The 12003-nt window shown below is 61.1% G+C and overlaps 2 protein-coding genes across 5 annotated transcripts in view; one reads left to right on the top strand and one right to left on the bottom strand.

Moving 5' to 3' along the window:
• On the bottom strand, positions 1256-8377 carry LOC108634213 (basic proline-rich protein-like). Its single transcript, XM_018042776.1, has 4 exons — positions 8138-8377; positions 6883-8078; positions 6496-6787; positions 1256-1417 (listed from the first exon to the last, which is right to left on the bottom strand). Exons 1-4 carry the CDS (start codon positions 8375-8377, stop codon positions 1256-1258), a joined length of 1890 nt encoding a protein of 629 aa, XP_017898265.1.
• The window catches only part of BRSK2 (BR serine/threonine kinase 2), a 49884-nt gene continuing 44921 nt past the window's right edge, over positions 7041-12003 (top strand). For 3 of the 4 annotated variants that reach the window (XM_018043288.1, XM_018043281.1, XM_018043287.1), the window contains exon 1: positions 7041-7511. The gene's annotated coding sequence lies outside the window, so the exon portion shown is untranslated. The remainder of the gene's footprint in view (positions 7512-12003) is intronic. The other variant, XM_018043284.1, reaches the window with a different exon arrangement.

Below are 12003 nucleotides of genomic sequence, written 5' to 3'. Positions count from 1 at the left end.
CGTCCGTCTTGCCTCTTCTACAGGGTCACACGTGACATCGCTGCGCGCCTCTTGAGCCCAGATTCTCGGTGTGACATGCTTGCCATTCATCTGAGTCACGGCGGGCATTCGCTCCAGTCCTGTTTACTGTGGGGCAGGTGTCCACCGTGGGGATGGACCCCGGCCTACCCATCCTGCCGCTCACTGGAGGGCATTTGGGTTGCTTCTAATTTGGGGCCATTATGAATAAAGCTGCTGTGACCTACTGTATGAACAGCTCAGGGAAACTGCTCAGTGCTCTGGGAGCACCTAATGGGAAGGAAATCCCCAAAAAGAAGGAATATATAGAGAGAGACAGATATATATACACACACACACGTACGCATATACGTGGGCTTCCCGAGTGGCTCAGACACACACACGTACGCATACACGTGGGCTTCCCGAGTGGCTCAGACACACACACGTACGCATACACGTGGGCTTCCCAAGTGGCTCAGTGGTAAAGAACCTCCCAGCCAATGCAGGAGACTTGGTTTCTGTCCCTGGACCACAGGAGAAGGTGACAGCCCGCTCCAGCATTCTTGCCTGAGATACCCGTGAGTAGAGGAGCCTGGGGGGCTGCCGTGCAGGGGGTCACAAAGAGCCAGACATGACTGAGTGACTTAACAACAGCAGCAACCCCCGATACGTATACGCACAGCTGGTTCACTCTGCTGACGGCAGAAACTAACACAGCGCTGTAATCAATATATGCCAATGAAAATTAATTCAAAACGAGAAAGCAGTTTCAGACAGTCTGTAACTTGGAGACGCCCTGTTTTCAGTACAACCGTCACGTGTCAATAATCTAAACCACGATGTGTTCAAGTAGCAACGCTTCTGGTTCCACACAGACTAAAATAAAACAAATTGAAACAAAAAACAAAGCTGCTGTGAACAGTGGCATGCTGGCTCCAGTGGGCCGAGCGTCGCTTACTTGGGAAAATACCTATGAGTGGGATTGTTGGATTGCGTGGCAAGTGCATGTTGAACTTTGTAAGAAATTACCAAACCGCTTTCCAAAGCGGCCAGGCGTCTGCATCCCCGTCAGCAACACACACAAGAGCTCCAGCAGGAGGTGCTCACTGCTCGCACGGGGAGTTTCAGTCGTTCCGACAGGCCTGTAGCTGCGGTTGCGCCTCTCCTGGATGGCGTGACCAATCTCTGCGGCCATTTCCCCCACGTGCTTATTTGCCATCCTTTTCCCTTATTGGCTGAAGCGCCTGGCCCAGTCTTAAACTGGTGTTCTATCTGTGTAGGCTGGGCCTTCGCTGCCGCGGGGGCCTTTCCCTGGTTGGGGCGAGCGGGGCTCCTCCGCGTTGCGGTGAGTGGGCTTCTGCTTGCAGCGGTTTCTCTGGCTGCGGATCGCAGGCTCCAGGCACACGGGCGCCGGTGGCTACAGCGGTCGCGGCTTGCGGGCTGTAGCGTGCTCGGGCTTCAGTAGTTGCAACACAGGGGCTGGTCGACTGCGGCTCGCGGGCCCCACAGCATCGGCTTCAGCGGCTGCAGCAGGCGGGCCCAGCAGCTGTGGCGCGTGCGCTTACTGCTCCGCGGCACGTGAAACTTCTCCAGGCCCTCCATTGACCGGTTGGCTTCTTATCCGCTGTGCCACCAGGGAAGTCCTGTTTTGCTCCGTTTTTAAATCAAGCTGTCTTCTTATTGAGTGGCAAGTGTTCTTTGTCTACTCAAAATGCGAATCTGTTATTGGGGATGTGTTTTGCAAACATTTTCTCCCAATTTGTGGCTTTTCATTTTCTTTACAATGTTTTCATGGAGCACAAATATTTTTAATTTTGATGAGGTCCAGTTTATTATTTTAAAAATTGTATGGTTTTGCTTTCCGTACTTTATCTAGAAAAGTCTTCACATAAACTCAAGGACAGAACATTGTTTTCCTGCTTTCTTCTAGCAGTTTTACGTCTATAAGTCTCACATTTTTATCTGTACAATTGCTAGTTATTATGAATAAGCATTCGTCTAGTTGATATTTGTATCAAAGATGGTGAGTGAGCTTTGCGGTTCTTTTTTAAAGTTTCATTTATTTATTTATCTCTGGCAGCCCCGGCAGCTAGTGGGCTCTAGAGCCTGGGCTCAGTAGTCATAGCACCCGGGCTTAGTTGCCTCAAGACGTGGGATCTTCCCAGACCAGGGATTGAGCTGGTGTCCCGTGCAGTGCAGGGCAGATTCTTAACTGCTGGACAACCAGGGAGGCCCCAGGTTCCTTTATTAACAGCTGCTGCCTACTTATCTCCGTGCCTTCTGCTGGAACGTGTGTCTTTTCTCTGTGGATGGCCTCTGCACCTTTGTTGAGACCCTCTTGTCATAAATGCAGGGACAAAGCTCTAAGCTCTAGTCTCGCCCTTTGCTTTATCTATCTTTAAGCCAGCACTGTTCTGTCTTATCTGCTATAGCTTTATAAGACTTGGAATCAGTAGTATAAGTCTCTCAACTTCCTTCTTCTTTATTATTGTTGGAATTTCCTTTGTCCTTTGTATCTCTTTATACAGTTTGGAATCATCTTTTCAAAGTCTTTTTAAAAATTGGGTGGTTTTGCTGGAAATCGCATTGAACCTAGAGATCACTATAGGGAAGCATCAGCACCTTAACAACACAGTCTTGGAACCCATGACCACGAGACTGAGCGGGACCCTGTGGGGGCTTCAGGCACAGAGTCCCCCCGGGTCCCACACCTCTTGTACATAGGAAGGCTTCAGCCTCCTAGGCCTTCCCTGAGTTCTGAAGAGCAAATTTAATCAGAGAAGTGAGAAAATGCAGACACAAAGGCAAGGAGTCGAGCAAGAAAAAGTAACGAGAGTCAAAGGCAAGGCTCCCCCTCAAGGGCCGTGGGAAATACTCTGAGCCATGGCCTTGAGCTGATTCGCAGGTGGAAGAAGTTAACTGCAAGCTGACCACCAGCATGGAGACCCCAGACTGGCTGGAACTGGATGGTTGATGATTGAGATTCCCGACACTTCACCAGCAACCCATCAGAGAATTGTGCACACCCTGTGACCCCCCCCTCCCCACACTGTCTATAAAATCCCTTCCCTGAAAGTTGTAGGGGAGTTTGTGCCTTTTGAGCACAAGCTGAGCTGCCCATTCTCCTTGGTTGACTTTGCAATGAAATGCACTTTTCTTCATCACAACCTGGGGTCAGAAGATTTTGGCTTTGCTGCACGTTGGGTGAGTGGGTCCAGGATTGGCTTGACGACAAACATGGCATGACTCTGCATGCATTTAGGTCTTTTTAGATCTCTCGGCGATATTTTATAGTTTTTTGGGTACATGTCTCACACACATTCTGTTAAATTTTCCTCTAAATAATTCATGGTTTTTAAAATTCTATTTATAAGTTGCATTGTTCTTACACTTTCTCTAAATAATTCATGGTGTTTTATTCTGTTTAAAAGTTATATTGTTCTTACAACTTCAACTTCTATTTGTCCACTGTTAGGACACAGAGACAGTATTTTTATATTTTGGCTTTTTATCTTGTGACTTTGCCAAACTCACTTATTAGTTCTAGGAGTATCATGTAGTTTAATCTACAGACAAAAATGTCATCTGTGGATCAAGATTGTTTCAATTTTCCCTTTCCAGTTATATGAAATATTATTTTCCTTGCCTTATTACTTTGGCTAGGTGCTCTAGTAAAGTGGTGATGGGTGTGTGCTGTCTCTTCCGTCGTGTCTGACTCTTTGCAACCCTATGGATTGTGGCCCACCAGGCTTCTCTGTCCGTGGGGTTCTCCAGGCAAGGATAGTGGAGCGGGCTGCCATGCCCTCGTCCCAGCGGTGTTCCGGACTCAGGGACGGAACCCCCATCTCTCCAGTCCGCGGCATTGGCAGGAGGGCTCTTGACCACTAGCGCCCCCTGGTGGCAGCGGGTGTTTCGACCTCATTCCCACTCCGTCTTTCACCATCGAGTGTAACGTCATTGGGTTTTTCTAGATCCGCTTTCACAGTTGAAGCGAAAGTCACTCCGTCGTGTCCGACTCTTTGTGACCCCATGGACTTTACAGTCCATGGAATTCTCCAGGCCAGAATACTGGAGTGGGGAGCTTTTCCTTTCTCCAGGGGATCTTCCCAACCCAGGTCTCCCGCACTGTGGGCGGATTCTTTACCTGCTGAGCCGCAAGGGAAGCCCAGGAATACTGACTGCTGCTAAGGCGCTTCAGTCGTGTCCGACTCTGTGCGACCCCATGGACTGCAGCCCACCAGGCTCCCCCGTCCCTGGGATTCTCCAGGCAAGAACACTGGAGCGGGCTGCCATTTCCGTCTCTACTGGAGTGGTAGCCTACCCCTTCTCCAGGGGATCTTCCGGACCCAGGGATCTAACTGGGGTCTCCCGCCCGCGGATTCTTTACGAGCTGGGCCATCAGGGAAGCCCTTGTCCGCTGAAGGAGCTCCTGTTCGTCCCAGTTTACTGACGTGTGTGTCTGTGCTTAAACCATAAATGGGTGTTGCATTTTGCCAAATGCCTTAATTGTTTTGCATTTATTGAAATGCTTTTGTGGTTTTCTGCTTCAGACCACTCACATTGTGAACTGTCAATTCTGAAATGTGATAGGAAGTTACATTCTTGGAATTAGCCTTGCTTGGTCATATGTGTTGTCTTTTTGTTAAAAAAAAAAAATCATTTATTTTTGGCTGTGCTGGGTCTTCGTTGCTGCCTGCGGGCTTTCTGCAGCCGTGGTCTGCGGGCTTCTCGCTGCGACGGCCCCCGTGCACAGGCCCTGGAGCACTGGGCTTTAGCAGCTGCATCACAGGGGTTCAGTAGTCACAGCTCCCGGTCTCGAGAGCACAGGCTCCGAAGCTGTTGCTCCAAGGCTTGTCCAGAATCAGGGATCAAACCTGTGTCTCCTGCATTGGCAGGTGGAGTCTTTACCACTGAGCCACCAGAGAAGCCCTTGTCTTCTAATACTCTGTTAAGTGCCTCTGTCTGGCCTCATGAAGGGTACTGGACTTAAACTTCCTGTTCATGTCGTGTCCTCTCTGGACTTGGTACCAGGGTTAAGATGGTCTCACAAAAGAGTTCCCTTCTCCTCTCTGTTCTGAAAGCACTCTGCAGTGACCGTGGTATTTCTCCTTTAAAGGTTTGCTGAGATCCTCCAGTCAGGCCTCCCACCTGGACTTTCTCTGCATCAAGGCCAGTGCTGGGCCAGGCGGACGGAACCCCGGCCAGGAGGGGCTGTGCACAAAGATGGTTCTGTGCTGTGTTAAGTGTGAGTTTGTGCAACCGATACCAGGAGAGGTGCAGGAGGGAGGCTGCCCTGCGGCCCTGGAGTGAGGGCGGAGCGGGCAAGGGTGATTCAGGAATACGCTAGAAGTAGACAGGAGAGGCAAGCAGAGGGTCCCCCACGGAGCCCTGAGAAAGGATGATGGGTGTGGGCTGCACGGACACAGAAGGCTGGGAAGTGTCCAGAGAGGGAAGACCCCAGGGGCACAGGGTGCAGTGTGGGCAGGGGGTGGGAATCTTGAAAGCCAGGTGCTTTAGTCCAAGAGTATCCAGATAAGAACTGTTAGCTGGCCAGTGCTACTGAGGGCACAAGAAGGATGTGTCTGGTAAGTCCTGCAGGCTGGGGAAACCAGGGGGCCGCAGCAGGCACGGCTCCAGCAGAGCAAGACAGGCAGGCCACAGGCTATGTCCCTTCCCTGGCAGCTGCCCCCTTCGGATGCCTGGGCATGCTGCCCTCCTCTGTGTGCTGATGGCCCTGGCCCAAGTCCTGCCCATCCGGACCTGACAACTCCTGTTGCTCCTTCAGCCCCTGGAGTCTCCCGTCCAGAGTCCCAAACTCTCCGCATATCCAGTTAAACCTGTGCCCACCCCCCAAGCCTGGAGCTGTCTTCAGCAGTCTGTTCTGTGGGGTGAGGCTCTGCACACCTTTGGAGAACCCAGCACCTGCCACCTGAAGACTCTCAGTCTGCAGCGTTTTAAGAAACAAGCAGGAAGCAAGGTGGGGGGGGGGGGGCCTGCACGGGCGGAGGGCTGGGGTTGGGAGGGCTGTTTCCCTTTCCTGAGCGGAGAGAGGGGAGAAAAACGCAAGCCGGCCCTCCCAGCGCGGGTGCTGGGACGATCTGTGGGTTCCCTGAGCTGACATAGCCCTCCCCTCAGGCTGGGCCGGAGCAGGGCATTACCCTGACTGGAGTGCGGGCTGGGGCTGGGGCCTCGGAGCCCGCAGAAAACCTGCTGGAGAAAGGTGGCCACCCAGGACATGGCGGCAGATCAGAGCCACAGCAGGGCACCCAGCGGCTCAGAGGGTGCGGGCCGCGCCTGGAGGGTTGGCGCTCCCTGCTCCCGGCCCTCCCCTCCCCTCCTCCACCCCCCGCCTCTGCGGCCCTGGCTCAGGAAGCACGTGTGTTTTCCGCAAGAAACAGGGGGCCCCCCAGGTCAGGCTTCCGTCTGCGGGGTGGGCCAGCACAAAGGCCTGCTGCGTAGCCTTGGATGAGTTCTTGACTCCGCTGTGCTGGTCACCGTCGTGTACCCGGGAAAACGGAGTGGAGGAGCGCAGTGTCCCGGGCACTGCCTCCGGGCGCGCAAGGTCACGGCTGGGCCACGCGCCACGCAGCGCCGCAGCCCCCGCGAGGGGGGTGCGGAGGGGCCAGTAACGCCTTTCCAGCCTGGTGGTCGAGCCCAGCAGGGACGGCGCCGGGAGCCGGGGTCGCAGACCGTCCACCCCAGAGCCTGCCGCCTGCCTGATCCTGGGATGCGCTTTAAAGGCGGGCCGCCGGGCATCCGCAGCTCGCCCCCTGGGCGGGGCCGGGGGCTTGGGGGCGGTGGGCGGCGGTCAGGGGGCGCGAGACGAGCAGGCCCCGCCCCCGCCACGGCCTCGCCCCGGCCCCGCCCGGACACCGCCCCGGCCTCGCCTCCCGGGGACCAGCTCCCGGGAGCGCCGGCCTCGGCCTGGCGGACGGGGCGGAGGCGGGGCCGGCAGGGGAGGCCGCTGATTGGTCGGCGCCTCTGATTGGCCGGCTCGGGAGCCACTCGCGGCCGCCGCTGCGTCGGGCTGCGCTCGTGCGGGCTCGGCTCGGCTCGGCTCGGCTCGGCTGCGCGGCCGCGGACGGACGGACGGGCGTGCGCAGGGGGCGCGGGGCGCGGGGCGCGGGCCTCGGCGGTGGCGACGGCGGCGGCGGCGGAAGCCTTGTGCCCCCGCCCGCCCGGTCCTCTCGCAGAGGCGGAGGCAGCGCGCGCCGGCCGTAGCTGAGCGGGCGCAGGCGCGGGGGGCAGCGGCGCGGGGGAGGCGCGGGGTCTCGGAGCGAGCGCGGCCCGCCGGGCGCCGCCGACCCGGCCCAGCCGACGGACGGACGGACTCGCGCGGACGCGGCCCCTCCCTGCCGCCGCCCGCCCGCGCGCCCGCCCGGGGCGCCCACCTCGCCGGCGCCGGGCCCGGGAGCGATGACATCGACGGGGAAGGACGGCGGCGGGGCGCAGCACGCCGCAGTATGTGGGGCCCTACCGGCTGGAGAAGACGCTGGGCAAGGGGCAGACAGGTGCGTGCGCGCCGGCCGGGGCCGGGACGCCGGCCCGCGGCGGGGCCGGAGGGCCAGGGGCGCCGATGGGCGCCGGGGGAGCCAGGGGACCGCGAGGGCCGGGGGCGCGCAGACCCGCTGCCCGGGAGCGCCGCGCGGGGGCCGGGGAAGGAGGCCGCCCCGAGCTGGGCGCCGCAGGCCGGGCCCGCGGATCCGGCCGGGAGCCGCGAACAATAGGAGGCCGGGCGCCCAGGCCCGCCGCGGAGCCCCGCAGGCCGCGCTGTAGCGGTCGGCCGGGCGCGGCCCAAGGACACGCGGCGCGAGCGGCGGGGCCCGGGCCCGGCCAGCGCCCCTCGGCCCGGCTGCAGGTGCGCGGGCCCGGCCGCATTGTGAGCCCCAGCGGCCCGGCCCATTGTGCCGCGGAAGCAGGGGGCCGGGCGGGCGCCCATCTGCCGTCTGCCGCGGCCGCGCTAATCGGCGTGCTGCCCGCGCAGCTGCGTCCCGGGCCGCGCGCCCCCGGCCGCGACCCCAATTCCGGCGGCCGGCGCGCGGGGAGGTCGCCGGCGCGCGTCCTGCGGGGACCGGCCGCTGCGGCCAGGCCCGGCCGTCCCTCACGGTGGGAGTGGGAGAGCGCCCGGGCCACTCACGGGGCTGGACAGCGCCTCTCTCTCCTCCCCGCCTCGGCTCGGAACGTCTGCGACACTGCGCTCCCCCGGGGGAGGGAGAGGGAGGCTGCCGACGGGCCCGAGCGCAGAGCCCGGCCCGGGATCCCACACAGGCAGCGGGCCAGGCCCGCGGCCCCGGGGGAGGAGGGGGCTCACCGGCTGCTCCTGGCCGGCGGTCTTTCTGGCAGTTGGGTTAGACCCAGCCGGCGGCCAGTTCCCCATCTGCTTTGTGAGAGGCTGCGCTCAGCCATTTTCTTCTTGCCGCTGGTTGGGCCTCTCTCGCGGCCCAGAGGTCCGATTGGCACTGATCCCTGCCCCTGTCTCCCTGGGAAGTTCCTGGGACCTCAGAGGAGGGTGCGGCAGGCGCGGGGTCCAGGAGGGAGCCGCTCCAGCCAGGGTCGCTGCCTGGCCTCCCCAGGCCCCCCAGGGTGGCCCAGAGGCGGAGCCTGGAGGTGGCAGGAAAGTGGGCCAAGCTCGGGGCGGGGTGGGGGTGGGGTGGGGGCTGTGATGTAACTGAGGCCGACAGAGGGTGCCTGGGCGGGGGAGGTGGGTGCTCTCCCCCTCCTTCTGGGTGGATAGCCCTCCCTGGTGCCAAATGCCCCGGCACCTGGGGCCCTGGGCTCTGGTGCAGCTGGCTTTGGAAGTGGGGGCGGCGGGCCGGGTTCAAGGAGGAGGTGGCAGACAGCCCTTGTTCAACTGAGTTCAAAATACGCATGTTTCCTGGCAAGAACAACCGTCGTTGGTGAAATCCTCGATGGCGGAGGGGCGTGGGGCAGCAGAATGCAGGAGCCAGTGAGATAATCTAATTATTGCACCAATGAAACGTTGTTATAAGGAAACATCGGCCTGTGAGGGGGTGACAGCAGTGGATTATACGGCAGCGTGTCTCCGTGGGTAGGGCTGGTCTCCGTACTCTTCCTGAGTTGTTCTCTCGTGCAGTTAATTACAGGAGGTTCCCACTGTAGTTAACAGTGATGAACACAAAAGGACGTGTGTGGCGTGTGAACAGCAGGCCCCGCGAAGTTTAGAAGCAGCTCCTCGGGCCCCTGTCTCGGAGTGGGGCCCGCTCTCTGGCTGAGGCCCCTCTGGGGATCTGTCTGCCCCCTGCTCCTCCTGGCCTGAGTGCTCAGAGCTGCCCCCCGAGACCCTGACGGCTGGAGCGCCGGCTTCTTGTTGGCCCGGCTCTTTGTCCCTTCTGTGGCAGGGTCGTCTAGAGTTGGGTGGACACGGCGCCTCGTGGCCTGCGTCCACCAGGCCTGCTCACTTGGCCTGCTGGCTGCTCTTTGGCAGCAAATGCCCAGAAAGCTGTGGCTTCCCAGGCCTGTCTCTTCACTCCTGAGGTAACTGCCTGACCTTATCTGGGGGCCAGGCTTCCTGCCAGGAGCCCTCGGGGAACAGTGCTCTGTGGGGGAGCGGCTCCCCCTGAGCCGTGCGGTGCCCCCAGGCCCGGGGTGTGGGGGGGTCCAGCCCAGCTCCCCTCGTCTCATGGACACCTCCGACCTCCCCACGCGTGGCCTGCCCTCTGCCAAGGTTCTGTATAGGGGAGCTGACGGTAGACGTCAGTGGCGGTGGGCCGTGTGCGGTGGCTGGTCCGGCCACTCTGGCCCCGGGGCCTGGGGGGGGCAGGTCCTCCTGGGAGGCGGGCCCACCCCTCTCCTCCAAGACACTGCCTTCGGGGAATCAGATGTAGGGTGGGGGACGCTGCAGGCATGGAGGGCAGGTGTGGACAGAGCCACCCCCTCCGTCTGGCTGGACGTCCCTCTGGTGGCCGCAGGGTCCCGCTCGCACTTCTGTTGTGACTCTGTAGCCACGAGTGGCTCTGTTTTGCCTGGTTGGCGTTGGGCTCAGGGCGGAGGGTCCGTCACTCCTGTGGTGTTGGGTCTCCCCGTCAAGGCTGGCGAGGTGGTCAGGACGTCATCTCCGCACAGCTGCCCTTAACGGTCTGGCGCCGCCTCTGTGGCGGCCTGGCGAGGGTCTTCTGCAGGGTGGAGCCCATTCGCTTGTCCAGGAGAGGCTTCTTCAGCTCGGGGGAGGTGGGGAGGCACCCCCAGAGGGTCCAGCGGGGACCGAGGAGGCCAGGCCAGGCTGTGCCGTCGTCACTCCCCCAGCCCCATCAGGAAGTCAGCAGCGCATCCCCCAGGGCACAGCAGAGCCGGGGTGGGGGTTCGGCACCCGTTGGCTACGAGGACCAGGAGGGAGGTGAGCTTGGGGTCCACCGGAGGAGGTGGAGTCCGCCCTTGGAAACCCCTCGTCCAGCGGGGAGGAGATGGGGGCCGAGACGGGGCTGTCTGGTGAGGAGTCCATCCAGCTAAAGAGAAGAGGGGATCGAGGGGCCGCCCTGCTGCCCCTGGGTGGGCTCGCAAGGTGGTGGGTGTGCCGGTGGGAAGAGCCCCTCCAGGCTCTTGAGGGACTCCTGGGAGAATTAACATGGGTGCTGGTGGCAGGCAGGCTGGCGAGGACTCCTGGGATGGGATGGGACTCCTGGGATGGGGCAGGTGAGCAAGGGTGACTCAGGTGAGCTGGGAAGAGAGACAGGTGTGAGTGAGGGCGACTCAGGTGAGCTGGGAAGAGAGACAGGTGTGAGCTGGAGGGAAACAGGTGAGCTGGGAAGAGGCAGATGTGAGCAGGAGAGACAGGTGAGCTGGAGGGAGGGTTTGCACCCTGGGGTGACCCATGGCTCAGGACCGGGGGCGGGGGCAGGGGCAGGCAGAGGTGGAGACGGGCAGGGTGGTGTGCAGGGCTGTGTCTGTTTCAGGAAGCTGAGCAGAGGGAGGCATCTGTGCAGCCAGCCAGTGGCCACAACCCGTTGGCCCCGGGGGTGGTCAGGGAGGGGCTGGCGCAGAAACCAGCCTCGGGTGCCGTGGGCGGCTGAGGCCCGGAGGGGGCGTCCCCGTGTGGGTGGACAGCGCAGGCTGGGCAGGGTGGGCCTCCACTGGGCGCACGTGGACCACCTGTCCTGCCGGATGGTCAGTGCGGTCGGCCGGCCACATCGCCCTTTGCCGTGGGTTCGGAGCCTCCCGCTCTGTGCCTCAGGCCAGACCCAGTCTGTCTAGCCCACTTTATAAGCAGGGAGCAGGCTCAGAACCTAACGTGGCCCGGGACAGTGGTTCCCAGCGGCCGTGGGAAAGCCCACAACGCTCACGGCACCCTGGTTAGACGTTAGCACCCTGTGCTCGAGGAGCTGTGGGCAGAGCTGGGGGGCAGTGGGGAGCCCACACCTATGCCCCTGCCTCCCTGGGGTCGGTGTGGAAAGGCTTGGCGCCCCATCAGTGATGCTGGGACAGATGCCGCTCAGCCGTCCTCCCAAGGCACACACCCTCCCCCAGGCTTGGAGCCGGCCCGGGGGGGCTGTGCTTGTGCACAGAGGGCACCTCTACACAGGGTCCCCGGGGTGATGGGTTTCCCCTCAGAGGGCGAGCCTTTTCCCGAAGGGATGGGAGGGTCTGGGTGGACCGAGCCCTAGGACCCCAGTCCCAGAGCGTCCCCGGCCCACCATGGTCCCCTGTGGCTCTGAACACCTCTGGGTCTTCGTGCACCCACCTCGCCCCCTTGCCTCATCACTGGCTGTGGTGCCAGGCTCTGCAGAGACGGGGTGGGGGGCAGAGGCCTGACCTGCTCTGGCAGAGCTGGGTGCTGTCCGGTGTCGCTCCGGCTGGGGCTTGTCTGTGTGGGGTTTCGGGGGGGGGGGCAGGCGGACCAGTGGCGGCCCCCAGCATGGTGTGGGGGGCCCGCCTCTGCCCACGTGTGCCAGGCGTCATCTCTGGACCCATCTCTCCAGGAGTGGCTTGTGGACAGGGCCAGGTCTGGCTCTTCTGGAAGCAGCCAGGCCAACACTGGCCATAGCCCTG

Source organism: Capra hircus, chromosome 29, assembly GCF_001704415.2.
Source record: "Capra hircus breed San Clemente chromosome 29, ASM170441v1, whole genome shotgun sequence".
NCBI classification, from domain to species: Eukaryota; Metazoa; Chordata; class Mammalia; order Artiodactyla; family Bovidae; genus Capra; species Capra hircus.
Note: the sequence above shows the minus strand (reverse complement) of the source record. Positions and strands in the feature narration are given on the sequence as shown.